Source organism: Aulonocara stuartgranti (genome assembly GCF_965226115.1).
Source record: "Aulonocara stuartgranti genome assembly, chromosome: 14".
Lineage (NCBI taxonomy): Eukaryota > Metazoa > Chordata > Actinopteri > Cichliformes > Cichlidae > Aulonocara > Aulonocara stuartgranti.
Window position 1 is genome coordinate 36,261,907 of NC_138950.1, and position 20,302 is coordinate 36,282,208.

A 20,302-nucleotide genomic window follows, 5' to 3' on the forward strand; every position below is an offset into this window, starting at 1 on the left:
AATGACAAAAGGTGAACTAATTCCACATAGAAGGACGCTATGAGAAGATGATGAGTAATTAATCAGGAAACATTTGGTCTAAATTGGCTGTGTGACAAGCTATCACAATTTTGATGTGCTGGAACAAGTAAAACAAAAAAACTTTCACAGCATAAATAGATGGATCATATAGTTGCCTGTATTTAAATCCAAATCTCTCCATGTTTGGTTGTTCCCTGTGTTTTCAATAGAACTATTTAGAATATGTTGGTCTTAGGTTTTGATTTTATTTTTTTTATCAGACGTTAAATAGGCAAAATTGTTCAAAATCAATTAGCACCCCTTCTGTCAAAAGAATGAATAAATGAAAACTGTCAAATATGCAGTGGGGCCACAAGGCGACATTTTTTTAATACAAATGATTAAAAATAAATAAAACAATAATGCTACAGAGAGCAAATTTGTAAAAATTCTAAAATATGGGAAATTTTCAGTTGCCCATAATAATAATGTTGCAGTTGATTGTCAGAATAAAAAGTGTGGTTGGAAATAATGCAGAAATGACGGGTGCAAAGTAGCCTAGTTTTCTAAATTAATGAGATGGTGATTGCAGAATTTGTAAAATATACATTTTATATATAATTTGTGCACAAACACTATATACACACACACACACACACACACACACACACACAAATATATATATATATATATATATATATATATATATATATATATGATGTGTGTATGTTCTCAGTTTGTTTAGAAAAATTCTGTACAAAGCATTATACAGAGCTTTTCTGTCATTAATTTCCATAAAGCAATTATCAGTGGACCTTTCTTTGATTCCATTTTTCAGCATAAACCCAGCAGACCTGTGAGTCCTGCTCTCCAGTGAAATGCTACACAGATGATAGAAGACACTGAGACCCTTTCTTGTTCCCAGTTTAGCAGCTTGTCAGTCAGGAAAAATAACGACACAAAACAGTAGCTATTCCCACACCAGCGGAGATGGAGGCATTTCAGAGGGCTGAGCCACTGTGGAGCTGTTCAAAAAACAGGGCATTAAGTGAAAGGAGTTAATATTAGCAATATTTAGTTGAGAGTAAAACATTTGTTAGTTGGACACAAAGGTTTAATACCACCAACGTTAACTGCTAGAGTTAATGATAGTAGTGTACTACTTAGAGGAGCCACATGCATGCTAGTTCACAATGGCATGTTGCTGATCTTCTCAATAGGATGTCTGACTCTTTCCATGGTAAGTGGGGAAGGTTTACAAATTCAGACAGGCTTATCATCATTACTTTCTTTAGGCCTCATGTACAAACATTTGTGTTCATTCATCTGTAAAATGATGCGCAAAATATGGAATATGGCCACTAACCACGTGACATTAACTTATTTGCTGTTTTTTAAATGTGACAGTCATGGTGGCCTCACTGGAAATGGCTTATTACACCAGAAAAAGGTCTTTTACAGATTTTATGTGAGTGTGTGTGTATGTGTGTGTTCATCCAGGATTTTATGACATTGGCAGTGTGTTTGGGATCCTTGCCATACTAACAAAGAAGTCCTTGCCAATTAGGTGTTTCCAGATGGTAGTGTATGGTGGATCAAATGCTGATGGTACTTTTCTGTGGTCATAATTCAATTAAATTTGACAAGATCTCCAACAGCACAGGCTGATATGGAGCCCCAAACCATGACTAAGTCAGATTTCTGTAGACACTCACTGTATCTCTCTCCTGACATTCTCTGTGCATACTGATGACAATTTCAATTTCATTCACAAGACCTGTTATTCCTGATTTTAAGTCCAGTTCTTGTGTAATTTGGAATACTTTAGCCTTTTCTCCCTAAAATATCTCCTTGACTTGCATTTCTGTTGAAGATTAAGTGAACAACAGATGCATTTATCACGTCCTGTGTTGTTCCTGTATCATTCATCAAAATGCTCAGGTACAAGAACTGGCCTGAAAATGGGACAAAAAAGCAACCAATGTCCAGAGAAAACCTTTAGAAAGACCTTCAGCAAGTCTATAGGACTGTTGCTCAAGAAAAAAAAAGTCTGGCTCCCAGAAAGCAGGGTGGATCAAGACTTTGGCACAGTACAGTATCTGTAACTCATGTACACAATATTTAGTATTAGTGTGTGTTCATACTGCTAACAATTACAGAGTCTCCTACCTGATGAAGCTTTTGAAAGCAGCTGATTGAGGATTAATGCAGAGTGGTACTCTACTTCCCTTTTGCTGCTCCAAAATGAATTGATGGATAATTTCTGTAAGAGAAACACGCAATCATCATTCATTATTAATGATCCTAATGTAAAGCCATTGTGAAGTTTTTTTAAAATATATTTCCCATGCTTACATAAAGATCAGAATTATGTTTTCTTTTCTTTATTATCTTGCTGCAGTCTTGTTACCAATGTTACCACTCAGAAAAAAGAAAATCATTGCCTTAGCACTGGTATTGGAGTAGAAGAAATAAAACAGGATGCACAGAAGGCAAGGAGTTTCAACGTTTTATCCTGAAAGTCTAATATTTCAAGCTGTAGCAGCATGTCCCTCTTTATATTTGGGAATCTCTGAGCTCCTGCAATGATATCTCATCAAAATAGCAGTAAAGCAGCAAATTCAAGGTACACAACAAGCCCAAGGCTAGATTTGCACTATTGTAGAGTCTTTACAATACTGAGCACCTTGGTATTGCTGCGATTTGCTGCTATGCCAATAAAAATGAATTGATAATGATCTCCATTGTTAATATGACAGTTGGGTTAAAATGTTTGTAAGGAAGAAGCAGACTTTCAATTTTTAACCCAAGTGTCTGTCAGTCCTATTAACTTATTTTCATCTATCAAAGCCAGGGCTGCAGGGTTTATTTTTGTTGATGTTTATGCGCCTTGCAAATAGAAACAAAAAGAGCAAACAAATTTACCTTTGACTTGTCTTACAGAGCTCAGATTCTTCTCAAAGCCATCATCAAACTTGGTGTTAGTGATGGGCTCAAAGTCACTGGTGTACACGCGACCCGAGGATGTGGTATAGCAGCATTTGCACATGCACGTGTGGTAGCGAAGTCGACCCTCGTCTAGATAAGGATGAGCCAGGGCATCTTTGGCTGAAATCCTCTTTGACTGGAGACCAGATACAAAAGTTAAATGTGTTAAATTTTAAACTGTTACTCTTCAAATACAGGCAAGAAACAATAAATAAAGGACTGGTGTGAAAATCACTGAATGGCCCTTTTAGAAAAGGCACAGATTAAACTGTCACATCCCTACTGGACTGTGAGAACACTAATACTACCTCTAATAGACTGACATGACCATATCATTATCTGAAAGCAGACTGTGTGTAGCCACAGTAACCTGGTTTCACCAGTGTCAAGGATGGGTTTGATGAAACTGGACAATGATAGAAATTACAGGATCAATGATGTCATGAACTCATTAAGGATGCTCCTGCCTTGAGAGCTCAAGTAACTGAAGTGGGCTTTCATTATTATGGTAAATGGTAAAAATGGTAAATGGCCTGTATTTATATAGCGCTTTACTAGTCCCTAAGGACCCCAAAGCGCTTTACATATCCAGTCATCCACCCATTCACACACTGGTGATGGCAAGCTACATTGCAGCCACAGCCACCCTGGGGCGCACTGACAGAGGCGAGGCTGCCGGACACTGGCGCCACCGGGCCCTCTGACCAAGGTGTCTTGCCCAAGGACCCAACAACCGAGACTTTCCAAGCCGGGGCTCGAACCGGCAACCTTCCGATTACAAGGCGAACGCCCAACTCTTGAGCCACGATCGCCCCACATTATGGTTCAAACTATGTTTATTATTCCCATGTTATTGCTTCTGTTCATCTGGCCATAGCGTTTTCAGTGAGAGAAACGTTTTGTCACTCATCCAAGTGACTTCTTCAGTCTACCAGACAGCAGATTTTCCCCAACCTGCAAGTTGAATCAACTTTTTGGGATTTCCTTACCTGAGTAATTGAGTATACATTAAGACATATGTGTATTATTGTACACAAGCTACTTAGTGAAAGGGATTCATTTACAAAACATAATGTAAATCTATATCAGAATGCCTCACCGGATCAAACACCAGCATCCTGCAGAGAAGGTGCACTGCTTCGTGGGTTGCTTGGCTGGACAGTGTGTACAGAACAGGAAGGGATGGCTGTAAACCAAACATCACACCATTTAGAATGTTGCCCTCTCTTTCAGCTTCTGGCACATCTTACATTCATATGTTTCTTACAAGTACAAGAGGAAGAAGTGAACAACAAGCCAACAGTACAATTTTAGATTTAACAGCAATGTTACAAATATATTTTCCAGTTTATCATCTATAGCAGGGGTCGGCAACCCTAGGCACGCGTGCCACAGTTGGCATGCGAAGGGTTAACTGATGGCACGGCCATAGCTGGACTGGCCATTGGGCATACCGGGCATTTGCTCAGTGGCCCGATTATTATTATTTTTTTTGTAACGGTATAAACAATGAAAGGTGTTGGATTGGCCAGAAGCTGGCCGGTGTGTGAAAATAACTCAGTTGTTTGGTGGTGGCATCACGGAGCTTCCACAGATTCGGTAAAATTAACAAGTGGTGGAGGCCAGCAGGTGGATGAGGGAGATCGGCGGCAGGACGAGGAGAGACCCGAGGCGGCCGCCGAGGAGAGACCTGCAGTCTATCTGGGTCAGATATAAACCAAGTTTAGGTTTAGTTTATTTTCGTTGTGCTGACTTTTTACAGTCAGTTACAATAACTCGTACTGCGTACTAGCTAGCATGAGTTTCTATACAGCTGGGTGGGTGCTATGTTACTGATAATGAACTTTATTTAATTCATAAGGTTAGTTAGTAGAGTTGCCAACCGTCCCGTAAAAAGACGGAATCCTCCCGCATTCAGAGAAATTATTACGCATTTGGTGTTGAGCTGAGAGGGGACACAGTTTGTCCCGGACTTCAGCTAGAATGAAAAAGACACAAAGGTGGAGTTATTTTGTCTTTGCTGCACATCTGCCTCTTCTTCTCTCATTCTCTCCCCTCTCTCTCCTGTTGCTACTTCAATCATGAAACTGATCAATGATCAGCTTTTCTCTCTTGTTTGTTTATCGCCCACTTTGCACCAGAAAGAGGAAACCGCCGGATGTCGCACTAAACAACAGCAGCACGTTTAAGCTTGATCAGCTGTTGTTAGAATTTATTTAATATTAATTTCTAGTATCAGCTGGTTTTTTGTCCCAGTCCAGCCCTGGGCTCTACACGCAGTGAATTAATCTGAGAAGTTGCATCAAAAAATAAATGGCCGTGCCAGCGGTGCACATTGCCGGCAATGTGCACCACTGGCGCGAGAATCCCCCGCCGCCCTCTCCTCCCTGTGCCGCAAGCAGCAGGCGCACCTCGCAAACGGAGGGCGCCCTTACTCCCAGCAAATGGGCGATAGAAAACCGATCGGTGCCTACGCCATTCCCGATATGCACTGGCATGATGTCGGGGCAGCATGAGTACGAGTAATTATTATTATTATTATTTTTTTCCGATGCCGTGATACTGCACTGGGCAACCGCCCGTGTCGCCCGTATCAAAAACCGCTACTGCTTCTGTAGCCCCATCCAATACTCTCTGGTATGCACCTAGTTGGTCAAGAGTTCATTCTACAGCAAGATAATGACCCAAAACACAAGTCCAGGCTATGTCAGAGCTACCTCAGAAAAAAAGAACAGGATGGTAAGTGCTACATCCACCTTGTAGAAACATTTGTATCATTAACTAAACCTGGAGTTCACAATAAAATTATTTCCAGATTAAAAACAGCATCCTGTGGTATAAAAATGACAGGACTGCTTCTGTTAAAGTGAAGTGGGAAAAAGTAGGCAATCTGACAATTACGGAGGAGTGTTGGGACCACATATGTAAAACTGCCTGTTTCTATTTAAAAACATATTAATAACCTATTAAAGCAAACTTAAACTGGCACTTTAAAGTGATCCACACTCACTATTGCCCTAATTAACTTAATTTCATCTAAATTTTCATCATAATGCATAAAAATATTCTGTGTACTTTTTTTTCTTGTTTTTCATTTTTACTGCCATGGAAACAGAGTGAATGCCAGTAGGAGGCAGATTGCTACCTACTGGGAGTCTGCACTTTCAATGTTATCCCTTGATAAAGGCAAAGAAGTGAGGCATTGCCTGCTAACTTTAGCCACCATTTCCCTGCTTTTTGGGTTCTCTCGTAGATCTGTATGTCCTCGTAGATATGCTTGCATAAACCAATGGATTATAACATCCATCTATCCAACCATCCATCCATTTTCTTCTGCTTATCCAGGGCCGGGTCGCGGCGGCAGTAGCCCAAGCAGAGAAGCCCAGACCTCCCTCTCCCCAGCCACCTCTTCCAGCTTGTCCAGGGGAACACCAAGTCATTCCCAGGCCAGCCAAGAGATATAATCTCTCCAGCGTGTCCTGGGTCTGCCCCGGGGCCTCCTCCTGGTGGGACATCCCTGGAAAACCTCACCCAAGAGCAATGTTCCCAAGGGCTGTTCGATATAACGATATATATCGGATGACGATATAAAAACATCTATCGTTTTTATTTTACGCTATCGTTTGTTTTGTGGTGTCGCAAAATAAACTGTTTACGGCAATATTTTTTCACCGTTTTGATGGTCACTGTAGTGGCTATATTAATTTCTTAAGTTCTCTCTTTCTCTTATATTTAATATAGCCACACTACGGACGGACAAGCGCCTGTTTTTATGCGTTGTCATTAGCAACAGCGATGGTAAAACCATTGCGTGTCCGCTTGTTTATTTTCCACATAAACCTTTCACAATAAAGCTCAAGATCCTGTTGAGACTTTTCAAAATAAACTGAATCACGTGAAAGAGCATGCAGAGTATTTACGGATGAGAAGCAAAAAAGAGCCGTCAGGTGCTAAAAAATAGACCTTAGACTCAAATGTTAGAACAGGCTTTTCCCTGCAGCACGCCGTGTAATAAATACTCACAAAGAAAACGGCGGCCGTTACAACTTATGTCTAAAAATGTATAGTTTCATGCATCGGTTAAAACACTCGCTCCAGGTTTTTGATTGGTTGACATGGTACATTTTTCCACCAATAGGAAAGGGTGGGGTAAGTTACCATAGTTATAAGCAGTAGTAGTATAAGTACTGATTAATAGTAGACACAATATAAGGAATAGTTATAGAAACCAAGGTTGCACGGAAGTAAGGTTGTCTTGAAATAAGCTGACCACTATTATTGCAAATATGGATAGGAACCTGAATGTGGTTAGTTACATATATATATGTTATGATATTTTAGATGATATTTATCGTATTCGCCCCAAAATTAGGCCGTTGAGAGGTGTGGTCTACTCAAAATACAGCTATCCACGCCCAGTGAATTTTGTAGTGATTTATTTCTAAGGATAGATACTAAATATTCCAATTCCAGTGAGTTCCAATATGCTTTTTTGGGCAGAAAAAGAAAAGGATGACTTCATTATTTAACTTTAGACAGAAATCATAATGGTGCCTTTTTTCCTTTTTGGGGGGGAATAGGACAGTCTGTATTTGTGAAATTTGCTGCAGGAGAAGCTGGATCCTTAGATGGTAAGAGATCAGTCAATAATGAAGGCAGTGCAGGACGGTGGTGTTGCCCTCACCACAACTGGACAAGCGAGATAACTAGTAGGATTTTGTACAGTTCCAGTTCATTTCAGACTTCCTAATGCTTGTTTTAATCAGTTATCATTACCATGGTATTAAATTCCTACTCATAACACAGAAACCGCCACAGTTATGTACTGGTAGTCACTAGTTTAAGTTTGTTTTAAAAGGTTATTAACATGGTTATTAATATGTTATTAAACAGGCAGGTTCGCATCGTGAAGCTATTTCCTGCTTATTACACAGAAACCTCCATAGTTGTTTCCAGGTAATAATCACATACTGTTTAAGTTAGCTTTAATAGGTTATTAATATGTTATTAAATAGAAACAGGCAGTTTTGCATTTTGCAGCTCTGTTTCCTGTTTATTAAACAGAAACTACTACAGGCAATTGAGTGGTAATAACTTATTAATTACCACATTATTACATTCTTGTTTCGGCCTTGTTACCCTGCTATTACCACTTCATTACAGAGCTGTGTTTCCACATTATTACCCCTTGTTTTTGGGCCCGTAGTATCCAATAAATAAATATCAGTGCATTACTTGGATATTAGGTGGTATTATTTGTTTGTTTGTTTGTTAATTTATTTCGAACATGTAAACAATATACAGGTAGATTTAGTAAAGAAAATAAGAGAGATAAAAAAATACTATACAAAATTAAGTCAATACATTTCAATATTGCTTCTATTCTGATTCATTTACATTTCGAAAGGGAGCGGGAAGAAGTACACACTTATTTAATCCCATCCCATAACCCCAAATTAACACTGCATTGAGGAGTTCCAGACTAATAACAGGATAGCGTGTGGCTGTGAGTGCGCAGATTTGTGTGTTTATTGTGCACACATGAAATGGACCAACTTGTAATTGTGATTACAGGCTAGAAACCCTGTCCCTTTTGCAGTCAAGTCCATAGTGCTGTTTCTATGACAGGAGGAATTACAACAAAAAATAAAATTTAATTAACCTGATCTTTCAGTTTCATCTGTATTGTTTTGTCTTTTCACATAGAACAGATGCAAAAAAGCACTATTTGACCTGTTTGTGAGGTCCTCTGAGAATATGTGCACGAGCGCCTTCACATGCCGTCCTCATCGCCTCCATAGAAGGTGTCCCCAACAGGTCAGTGATTAAATCCAGCTACACAAAAGCACACACATCACAGTATAGTGAGACACAACAGTTTGTTGCATGACTGTTTTTCTTTTAAGGAGGAGGTTATTTAATCCTGGTGGTGACTGGTAATGATTCTGTTTTTAACATTTTAACACAAAAAAAGGGAAAAAAGAACACACTGTTACTTTTATGTATCAAAATCTTTCCAGACAAAAAATTTCTCATGCCTTGCAGATTATCTTTTGTCATCTTATTTAAATTAAGTAGCAACTACCTGCTGAATAGGACTTTGGGCTTGGAAGAGGATGCGTCGCCCTAGCAACTCAGCAAAGATGCAGCCTACAGACCAGATATCAATTGAGTTGGAGTAGTGGCGGCTCCCCATGAGGATTTCTGGAGCTCGGTAGTACTGTGTCACCACTTCCTGAGTCATGTGTCTTGATTCATCCGACTCCTCCACTCGGGCCAGGCCAAAATCACAGATCTGAAAGACAGCCATTCAGAGATTACTGCAGCTCTTTTTATCTTCTGATTTCTTTTTATTCATCTTTCTTCTGAAACCCATCAATCTTGCCAAGATTTCTTGTCTCCTCTCTGCCTCCCTCACCCACTGTGCTCCAGCATGTACAGTCATGGCCAAAAGATTTGAGAATAACACAAATAATGGTTTTCACAAAGTTTGCTGCTTCAGTTTTTATGAAGCAAAGTCCTTCTTTGCCACGAAAATGAACTTAATCGCCCAAAACCCATTTCAACTGCATTGCATCGCTGCCACAAAAGGACCTACTGAGATCATTTCAATAATCTTCTTGTTAACTCAAATAAGAAAGTTGATGAGCACAAGGCTGGAAATCATTATGATCATTATGTCATGCTGGTTGAGTTAGAACAGCTGACTGGATGTGTTAAAAGGAGGGTGATGCTTGAAATCATTGTCCTTCCTCTTAACCATGGTTACCTGCAAAGAAACGTGCAGCCATCATTATGTTACATAAAAAGGGCTCACATGCAAGGACGTTGTTGCTATTAAGATTGCACTTAAATCAGCAAGCTCACCAGTGCAGAGCTTGCTCAGGAATGGCAGCAGGCAGGTGTGAGTGCATCTGCACGCACAATGAGGTGAAGACCTTTGGAAGATGGCTTGGTGTCAAGAAGGGCAGTAAAGAAGCCACTTCTCTAAAAAAAACCAAAACAAAAAAAAAACCCATCAGGGACAGACTGATATTCTGCAAAAAATACAGCAAGTGGACTGCTGAGGACTGGGGTAAAGTCATTTTCTTTGACAAAGCCTCTTTCCAATTGTTTGGGGCATCAAGAAGAAGGATTGTCCGCAGAAGAAAAGGTGAGTGCTACCATCAGTCTTGTCTCATGCCAACAGTGAAGCACACATTCATCTGTGGGGCTGCTTCTCATCCAAGGGAGTGGGCTCACTCACAATTTTGCCAAAAAACACAGCCATGAATAAAGAATGGTACCAAAACATCCTCCAACAGCAACTTCTTCCAACCATCCAAGAACAATTTGGTGGAGAACAATGCCTTTTCCAGCCTGATGGAGCACAGTGCCATAAGGCCAAAGTGATAACTAAGTGGCTTGGAGAACAAAATATTGAAATGTTGGGTTCATGGCCAGGAAACTCCACAGACCTCAATCCAATTGAGAGCTTGTGGTCAATCCTCAAGAGTCGGGTGGACAAACAAAAACCCACTTATTCTGACAAACTCCAAGCATCCAATTTTTAGCGCAGCGTGTTTTGAGGTTTAAAAGCCATGGAGCTCAATGATCAGTGGTCTTTGATATGGGCTTTGATCAGTGGTTGTTGAACAATGGTCATGACAACTTGGATATTAATGATCAAGGAACTGACTTCACAGCCCATTGTTCATTTAGTGGGCTAGTTTCAATCACTGTGCAAATATACTGTTTATAAGATTGGGGAAACCTGTAGTCAGCTGAGACTTAAGAAGTCTCAGCTGACTACAGGTCAGTGACGAAACATTTCTCCCACTGAAAATGCTACATCCAGATGAACAGAATCAACCTTTTAGGATTCCTAAAAAGTCACTTCAGGAAGAGTGAAGATAAAGGAGAAAAAATGAAACCGAGAATGTTTGGGTAGCAGATAGAACTGTCCAACTTTATGGACTGCATGTAATTTTGATACCTTAAGTTTCTGTTCTCCTAGTGGTGAACAGGAACAGGAACTTAAGGTGGCATCTCTGTGGCAACCGGGTCATGGTCTTTGATAAAACCAGCGTTTCGTATAATAGGTCATTGTGAAGAAGATCTGTTGGAGCTTGAATTAAACTATCCTTATTTGAGGTAGACAAGGTTGTCTATGAAGAGACAACTGAAAAAGAATAGAATATGAGGAGGCAGCATTACTGCCTCACAGCAAGAAGGTGCTGCATTCGAATTCATCATCTTTATGGTGTCTGCTTCTCTCCGGGTACTCTGGCTTCTTCCCAAAGTCTAGATACTTGCTGTAAGTGGGCTGGAAGATCCTGTGGTTCTTGCATCAGGAAAGAGCTGTGTGGTCCAAGTTCTACTTTGTTTTTCCCTCTGGTCTGTTCTTTTAGGCATCAACTGGGCGATCGTGGCTCAAGAGTTGGGAATTCGCCTTGTAATCGGAAGGTTGCCGGTTCGAGCCCTGGCTTGGGCAGTCTCGGTCGTTGTGTCCTTGGGCAAGACACTTCACCCGTTGCCTACTGGTGGTGGTCAGAGGGCCCGGTGGCGCCAGTGTTCGGCAGCCTCGCCTCTGTCAGTTTGCCCCAGGGTGGCTGTGGCTACAATGTAGCTTGCCATCACCAGTGTGTGAATGGGTGGATGAATGGATGTGTAAAGCACTTTGGGGTCCTTAGGGACTAGTAAAGCGCTATACAAATACAGGCCATTTACCATTTTATTTTTACCATCAACTGTGATCTGTTTTTTGGATTTTTTTTTTCATTCCTCTACAAACATCATCATCTATACTGTCAATAAATATTCATAGTTTTTATTTCTTTATCTGTCACATGCCTGTCATACAACTCACATAAAGAATCCTTGCCATAGAGATAGGGTTAGGATTAATGCTTGCCTGTCCCACACACCTTGAGCACACAGTTGCTGTTGACTAGGAGGTTGCCAGGTTTGATGTCTCGATGTAGAATTCCAGCAGAGTGAAGGTACTTAAGTCCTGGTGATGGTGGAGTAGAAACAGACAAATTCATGAATCATGATATCACTTGTGCAAACAAGCTGAGCTACATGTTCTTACACAGAAATTCACAGGTATCTGCTCATTTACAAATAAGGATGTTTGATATTTAAAAAAATTATACAGTGTTAAAATATCAAAATTGTTACCACAACAGTTTCATGTAAAAAAATCAATCAATTCCTAACTGGCTGCCTCAGAATCAGCTGGGGTTTTTTTTCCCTTAAATTAGTTTAGTATATTTAAACCTAGCAAAAGTTTTCTTTAGTTTAATAGAAAAAAAAAGAATACTGTAATCATACATACAGTATATTTTAATGTATAATGATCTTTCAGCCATGTTGGCCTGCCATCTTGAATATAGTGGTTGAGATGGATTTTGTTATTCCATCATGTTTTATGTGGCTAAAGACTGACCACACGTGTATCATGCCAAGAGCCAAAGAGAAAAGAAATTGTAAGCATTCACGTGCATGGAGGCAAATTTTAACTTGTGCCTACACCTTCAGATTCAAGACATGAAGGATCATACCTATGTTTTATCATCTGAGAAGGTGTCCCCTTAACCGTAGAAGCACACACACACACACAGACACACTTGACTTTCCTATTTTTGTGGGGAGTTTAAAACTCTTCTTAAAACATATTTATTTGCTTAAGCCTTTGGTACTTTTTAAAAGGTTGAATCAATTTTTTTCCTATTTTTCCAATTCTCTATTTTTAACATGTTTGATATTATTTTCTGTTTATGCTTCTTGTATATGTACACTTTGTGAAGCCTGGCTTTATTTTAAAGTGCTTTATAAATAAAGGTGCTATGGTATGGTATATGTCAGGGGTGTCCAACTCCAGGCCTCAAGGGCCGGTGTCCTACAGGTTTTAGATATCACCCTGGGCCAACACAAATGAAACAAAGGATTAGTTCATTACATCTTGAGAACTTCAAGACACGCTGAAGAGGTAATTTAGCCATTTAAATCAGCTGTGTTGGATCAAGGACGCATCTAAAACCTGCGGGACACTGGCCCTTGCTTAAAGCAAAGAAGAAATTGCAAGCAGAAAGTATCAAAGCACTCACACAAATTTATACTCCAATGCATGCATCGGAGAGCAACCTGGGGTTATCCAGCTAATTAGGTTGCTTTTGAAGGTAACATTGCAATATTTATCCAATTGAATTGAGGTTTGCAAATGTGAAAAGAGTTAAGGCACTGATATGGTGATAAGGCACTGCATGAATGACATTATGATTGGGAGATGAGCTAATAGATGAAAGTTTGAACCTAGATTTGCCTTAGTCAGTGGCAAAGGCATGCTCATCATCCTCTCGAAGATTATCACTGTGAAAGAGCAAAAGTAATGCTGACTTTGTTCTGAGTATGTTAATTAGATAAGTATAATTCAACTGATATGATTTTTTGATGATTATTATCATTATTATTGTTATTCTCATTATTGTCATTATTATTAGATTCTGCTTATACTTGCCTCCTGTTAAATTGGATTTAAAAATATATCCTGCATTCAAAAAAGTCTAAAATGTGGACATTGCCACATTGCCTCATTTACAGTTCCACAAAGGTAAAAATACAAATGTACCCATGATATGGTCCAATCGAATTTTTTGATGTATAATTATTTTTGGAACACCTGACTGTGGGGGAACAGTGACTTAACTTCTGAATCCAGATCTGAGGACTGAGGTGAGTAAGAGTTTTGGGGGACTCACTTCAGTCCTGAAGGATAGTTTTGGAGTGAGCGGGAGTAGACTGGGAACTGTTGCTTGTGGGTGATATTCTGGGCGTGAAGTTTGAAATTTCAAGGCTATAGTGAAGTATTGTTTTCAGTTCAGTTAAATTCATTTTTTTTTATATAACACCAAATCACAACAACAGTTGCCTCAAGGCACTTTATATTAAGTTAAGTTAAATACCCTACAATAATACAAAGAAAACAGAGAAATCCCCAACAATGACTCCCTATAAGCAAGCACTTTGGTGACAGTGGGAAGGAAAAACCCACTTTTAACAGGAAGAAACCTCCAGCAGAAGCAGGCTCAGGGAGGAGCTGCCATCTGCTGAAGCCACCCTAAACCCTAACCAGTTGGGGGTGAGCGGATGAAGACAGGATAAAAGACATGATGTGGAAGAGAGCCAGATATTAATAATAACTAATGATAAAATGCAAAGAGCTATAAACACATAGTGAGTGAAAAAGGTGACTGAAGAAGAAACACTCAGTGGATTATGGAAATCCCCCAGCAGCCTACACCTATTGCAGCATAATTAAGGGAAGACTCAGGGTTACCTGTTCCAGCCCCTAACTATATGATTTAGCAAAAAAGAAAGTTTTAAGCCTAATCTTATTAGTAGAGAGGGTGCCTGTCTTCTGAATCCAAACTGGAAGCTGGTTCCACAGAAGAGGGGCCTGAAAACTGAAGGCTCTGGCTCCCATTGTACTTTTAAATACTCTAGGAACAAGTAAGGCCGCAGTCGGAGAGTGAAGTGCTCTAATAGGTACCATATGGTACTATAGGGTTGTTAAGATAAGATGTGGCCTGACTGTTTAAGACCCTGTATGTGAGGAACAGGATTTTAAATTAGATTTCGGATTTAACAGAGAGCCAATGAAGAGATGCCAATATACGAGAGATATGCTCTCTCTTTCTAGTCCCTGTCAGTACTCTTGCTGCAGCATTTAATTGCCAATTAATTTAAGGCAGGGATTTTTTAGGACATCCCAATAATAATGAAGTACAGTAGTCAAGCCTAGAAGTAATAAATGAATGAACAAGCCTTTCCGCACCACTCTATGATATGATGTTTCTAATTTTAAAGATATTCCGCAAATGGAAGAAAGCAGTCCTACATATCTGCTGAATATGCGCATTGAGGAGCATATCCTGGTCAAAAATGACTCCAAGATTCCTGACAGTGTTACTGGAGGCCATTGTAATGCCATCCAGAGTAAGCATCATGATACAGCCCAAAGGAAACAGAATTGGTCCTAGCACAGAACCCTGTAGAACTCCATAATTAACCTGAGTGTGTGAAGAGAACTTTTCATTTACATAAACAAATTTGAGTCTATTAGATAGATATGATTCAAAGCACTGCAGTGTAGCACCTTTAATATCTATAGCATGCTCTAATTGCTGTAATAAAATACTGTTGTAAACAGTATCAAACACGGAGGTCTAGCAGAACAAGCACAGAGATAAGTCCACTGTCAGAGGATATAAAAGATAATTGATAACCTTCACAAAACCTTTGTATACTTTGATGAGCTTTGCAACTTGATTGAAACTCTACTAATTAGCCATTGCTCTGCAGAATATCAATTATCTGTTTTACCACTACTCTTTCAAGAATTTCTCAGATAAAAAAGAAGGTTGGAGCCAAGACAGCTTTGTTAAGTAATGGCTTTTTAAGTAATGGTTAACCACTGCCAGCATTAAGGCCTGTGGTAAATAGCCGATTAATAGAGATAGGTTGATCATATTTAAGATTTAAACATTGATTTTGATTTTGAGCAGTCTTGTAAGAATGAGGTGTAAAAGACACCTTTATGGTTTGGAGGAAATAATTGCTGAAGTTAAAGATTGAATTGAAATATCAATTGGAGAAAAAGAGTCTAAATAAATATCAAAGCAGTTGTACGTCTGTAAAATGGTTATGAGTAATTTTTTTTAATGGTTACAATTTTATTTGTGAAGAAGTTATGAAGTAGTTAATGTTAAAGGAATGTTTGGCTCAAATATGGCCAGATTTTTAGAAATGAGAGCTGTTCCATCCAAAGTGGGATGAATGTCTTCTCTCCTAATAAAACTAGGTTTCCCCTAAAAGGTTATCCAATTATCTATAAAGCCTACGTCTTTTTTGGACACCTCTCAGGCAGCCGTCAGTTTAAGACGAACGTGCTAAACATGTAATTCCAATTGGGGAGGGAACCACAAAAAATTAATAGTTCGACATTGTTTTGCAAAGTTACACATGGACTCAATATTAATTTTAGTGACCTCCGATTGATGTAACTGGGTGTTATTGTCGACATGAAGTATAATTTTATGGAATTTACATTTACCCTTAGCCAGCAGTTTTAAATTTCCTTCACTGTTGCCTTCTCTGGACGCTGGAAGACAATTGGGTGTGTCATTGAGTGGGGAACATCAATTATACACATGAATGGGTGATGTCACCCAGATAACCCGTTTTCCCGGCTGCTTGGAATAATCTGCCAGGGGAGAGCTAACACTACACTACCTTCGGCTGAACCGACTACAGGGCCCTGGCTAGCTATTGTTTTTCAAGGTTGTGAAGCTGGGTCTCCAATTCAGTGATCCTGGCCTCCAGAGCTGCAAAAAGGCTATATTTATTACAAGGATCGTTATTACCAAAGGAGACTGAATAGTAACTAAACATCTGACACAATGAGAAGGAAAGTGTAGGAGGGACAGGTGAAGAGGCCATGCTGCTAATGAGTCCACTGCAAGCTAAGCTAAGCTAAGCAATCCTTAGAGACATAGTGAGTAAATACTGTGAAAACAATTAGAGAATGAATCAAAAGAGTGATATAAACGAAAATACCACTGTGCACTGGAACAGGAACAAGAAGTGATACTCTATCAGAGAAAGAGCCAACACCAAGTGCGAGCACCACCCAAAGGATGGTGATTATTGTTCTGAAAAACTTGTTAAAGTTTTAAGAGAAATATAACAATGTGGGATAGATGTTTATTTGTTTTTTAATTCATTATAGCATATGAAAAACCTTTATATTACCTATATTTTATAATTGCCAGCCAGAATTCCTTCTGATATCGATAATATCAATGCTCAACGTTGCTTACAGAAAAATCATTAAGACAAAGCAACGTCTTGGCTTTAGATTGTGACACTTGGACTGGGAGTTAAATAAACAAAATTGCAAAAATACTGAAAGCTTTCAGGCTCCTAGTAGATTGACCTATGTTATAAATGTGAAAAGGCTTCTTAAGCTATCAAATTCACAAGTTTTGTCATCTGAGATTCAAACTCATCTGTGACTTTTTGGAGATGTACCTATGGTATCAATTTCAAAATGGTAGGCGATGTCTTATTTGAGTTATGTCAAAACTATTTAAAAAGTAAAAGATGCAATTATTTGCAACTTGGAAACACATTTTATTCACAATAGAACAGCAAATATTTAAAAAGACATACATGCACAATTTTATGAAAATATTACCAAATTTTGAATTTGATGGCAGCAACTTCCCTCAAAAGCTGCAACAGTAAGGAACAAAAAGCTGGAAAAGTATCTGATACTAAAAAAAAATAGCTTGAGAAAAATTTTACAATTAATTAGGTCAACTAGCAACTGGTTAGTAACATGAAAGACTAGCAGAGTTTCTGAGAAGTAAAGAAATATGTGCTTAAGGGACATGGCTAAACACCGATACTGGATGCTTTTTGGAATTCTTTTTGGAGAATATGCACACCGCATCCTCCAGACTAAAGAGGGAAGAGGCTGACCGGCTTTTAACACACAGAAGAAGAAAAAAAAATCACTCCTCAGTTCACAGTCTACATCTCTGATGGCATTAGTGCCTATGAGATGGGAAGCATCTAAAAACCTGAAAGATATACAGGTTTTAAAGCAACATATAATTGTGGTCAAAAGTGTACATGTGGACTGGTCCTTCTATAGTACTTTATGTGAGCACTCAAAACTTTTTTTTATATGCTTAAGTGGTTTTTTTTTTTTTAATCTAACATTCACACTCTGGTGGATGCATCAAAGAGTAAGTTTGCATCTTGCCCAAGGATATTTGGTACGCAGATTGGACCAGCCAGGGATCAAACCAACAACCTTCCAAGTAGATGACTTGCTCCATGTCCTGAGCCACATAAACTCATTTTGATGACTCCAGTGAACTGTTTATTTTAAAGGGTGGAATGTGTACATAGCAAACATTTTTACTTGACTTGGGGTGGGGTGTGAATTGATCTGTTTTTTTTTTCTCTAATCCACACAAAGTCAAAAGCAATTTTATACACATATACGCGCGCACACACACAGTTAGGTCCATATATTTGGACACTGACACAAACTTTGCTTTTTAACCAGTTTATTGAAATATATTTCAAATATAGGTATATGATAGAGATGGACATAATGTGTAGCCTCTGAGCTTTTATTTGAGGGCATCCATATTGAAATTGGATGATTTTTGGATGATTTGCTGTGAACAGACAACATGTGGTCAAATGAACTTTCCATGCATTTGAAACAAGCCGTCCCTTAAGGTGCAAAGAGGAAAGAAAAAAAAAAAAACATTAAAAAATTGCTACAATATTACGAGTGACAAAATCTATAGATTGGTACATCCTGAAAACCAAAGAAAGCACTGGTGAACTCAGCAAGCAAAAAGTATCGGACGTCCACGGAAGACAACAGTGATGGATGATCACAGAATCATTTCCATGGTGAAGAGACACTCCTTTACAACAGCCAAAAAAAGTGAACAACACTAAACGAGATAGGAGTATCCGAGTCTACTGTAAAGAGAAGACTGCATGAAAGTAAATGCAGAGGGTTCACCTCCAAGGTGCAAGCCATTTATTAGCCTCAAGAATAGAAAGGTTAGATTTCACTTTGCTATAAACACCCAAAATAAAAAAGCTAAAAAAAAAAAAAAAGTAGCCAGACAAAACCTGCCAAAGTTTTAGAACACTACAATTTTTCTATTTTTTTTTTATTGAAAATTATGCCGCTTAATGTGTCATTGCACTCTGAAATAAAAGCATAGTACAAATAGCAGTTGGAGTCAAAAAAAAGAATGAATTTATAGACCAAAATGTGTTCTAAACTTTTGACTCATCTAATTAGCCACCTTTGGGGGCTGCAAAATGCTGTGGTAGCCGTTTTGTTTCAGGGTGCCTCTCACTCTGTACAGGTCACCGACCCTGGATTCAGCAAAACAGCGCCAGATCACCACACCTTCCCCCTCCATGTTTGACAGTTGATGCTACACACTGTGGAACCATCCTTTTGCCTACTCAATGATGTGCAAAGATCATGCATTTAAAGTTTTGATTCATCAATACCTTCTTTCATTCTTCAGTAATCAGTAATGGCGGTGTTTCATGGCCCAGGCAAGCCTCTTTGTCTTATTCTGACATCTTAGCAACAGCTTTCTTGCCTCAACTCGTCCTGTCAAACCTGCAGCTCGAAGTCTTCTCTTCATGGTTGAAACTGAGACTTGTTTACTACGACCACTATTAAGCTGTGCTTGAAGCTGTTGTCCTATGAGCCACCAGTCATGCAAGCTGTTAACTCTCAGAAACTTGTCCTGTGATTCAGTTGTGGCTTTGGGGTTGCCAGACCTCTTCCTGTCAGAATTGCCCCAGCTTCCGAGTGCCTTTTGAAGGAAACTGTACTTACTGACGCCTTGACTTTCTGTGCACTTTCTGTGTAGGAAAGACCTACATTTTTAACTGTTATGATGTTCTGTCTCTCTTCCATTGTTAATTGCCTTTTTCGCAACATTTTTGTAGCAACACACTACTTTCTGAAGTACAATACTGCTCAAATGATGGTCACAACGGTATGGTACCACAGTGTGTTCCAACACTGCTTTTAAGCAGACAGAGGGGGTTGCACGTTATCTAAAAAAGCTGGAAAACATGTACGAATTAGTAGCACCAGCTTTCAAGGTTTGATCAACCTCCACTGCTGCAGAACACCTTTAAATTGTGAACCGATTTTGTGTTCCATGAAAAAGGCAATAAGTGGCAATGAGTCTTTTACAGTGCTGTCGAGGAATTTTGGCCCACTCATCTTTGCAGAATTGTTGTAACTGAGCCACACTGGGGGGTATTCAAGCATGAAGTGCCTTTTTAAGGTCATTCCTCAGCATTTCAATCAGATTCAGGTCAAGACTTTGACTAGGCCGCTCTTCATTTTGTTTTTCTTAAGCTATTCGGAGGTCAACTTGCTGATGTGTTCTGGATCATTGTCCCACTGCATAACCCAAGTCCACTTCAGCCTGAGGTCAAGAATAGATAGCTGGACATTCTCCTTCAGTTTGTTTTGGTACACAGCAGAATTCATGGTTTATTTACTGCAGCAGGTTTTCCAGGTACTAAGGCAGCAAAACAGCCCCAGGCCATTATACTATGACCAACACATTTTACTGTTGCTATGAAGTTCTTTTTCTAAAATGCTGTGTTCTTTTATTACAGATGTAATGGGACTCAAACGTTCCAAAACGTTCAACTTTTACTTTGTCAGTCCACAGAGTAATTTCCCAAAAGTCCT

At 39.2% G+C, this 20,302-nt stretch overlaps 1 protein-coding gene across 1 annotated transcript in view; it reads right to left on the minus strand.

Moving 5' to 3' along the window:
* Positions 1-869: 869 nt before the first annotated feature.
* nlk2 (nemo-like kinase, type 2) overlaps positions 870-20,302 on the minus strand; it is a 45,401-nt gene continuing 25,968 nt past the window's right edge. The window contains exons 5-11 of the mRNA XM_082502125.1: positions 11,895-11,980; positions 9,074-9,283; positions 8,722-8,823; positions 4,088-4,174; positions 2,926-3,124; positions 2,170-2,263; positions 870-1,025 (exon numbers count right to left, since the gene is read on the minus strand). Of these exons, the coding sequence (XP_082358251.1) occupies positions 971-1,025; positions 2,170-2,263; positions 2,926-3,124; positions 4,088-4,174; positions 8,722-8,823; positions 9,074-9,283; positions 11,895-11,980 (833 nt within the window). The 3' untranslated portion in view covers positions 870-970. The remainder of the gene's footprint in view (positions 1,026-2,169; positions 2,264-2,925; positions 3,125-4,087; positions 4,175-8,721; positions 8,824-9,073; positions 9,284-11,894; positions 11,981-20,302) is intronic.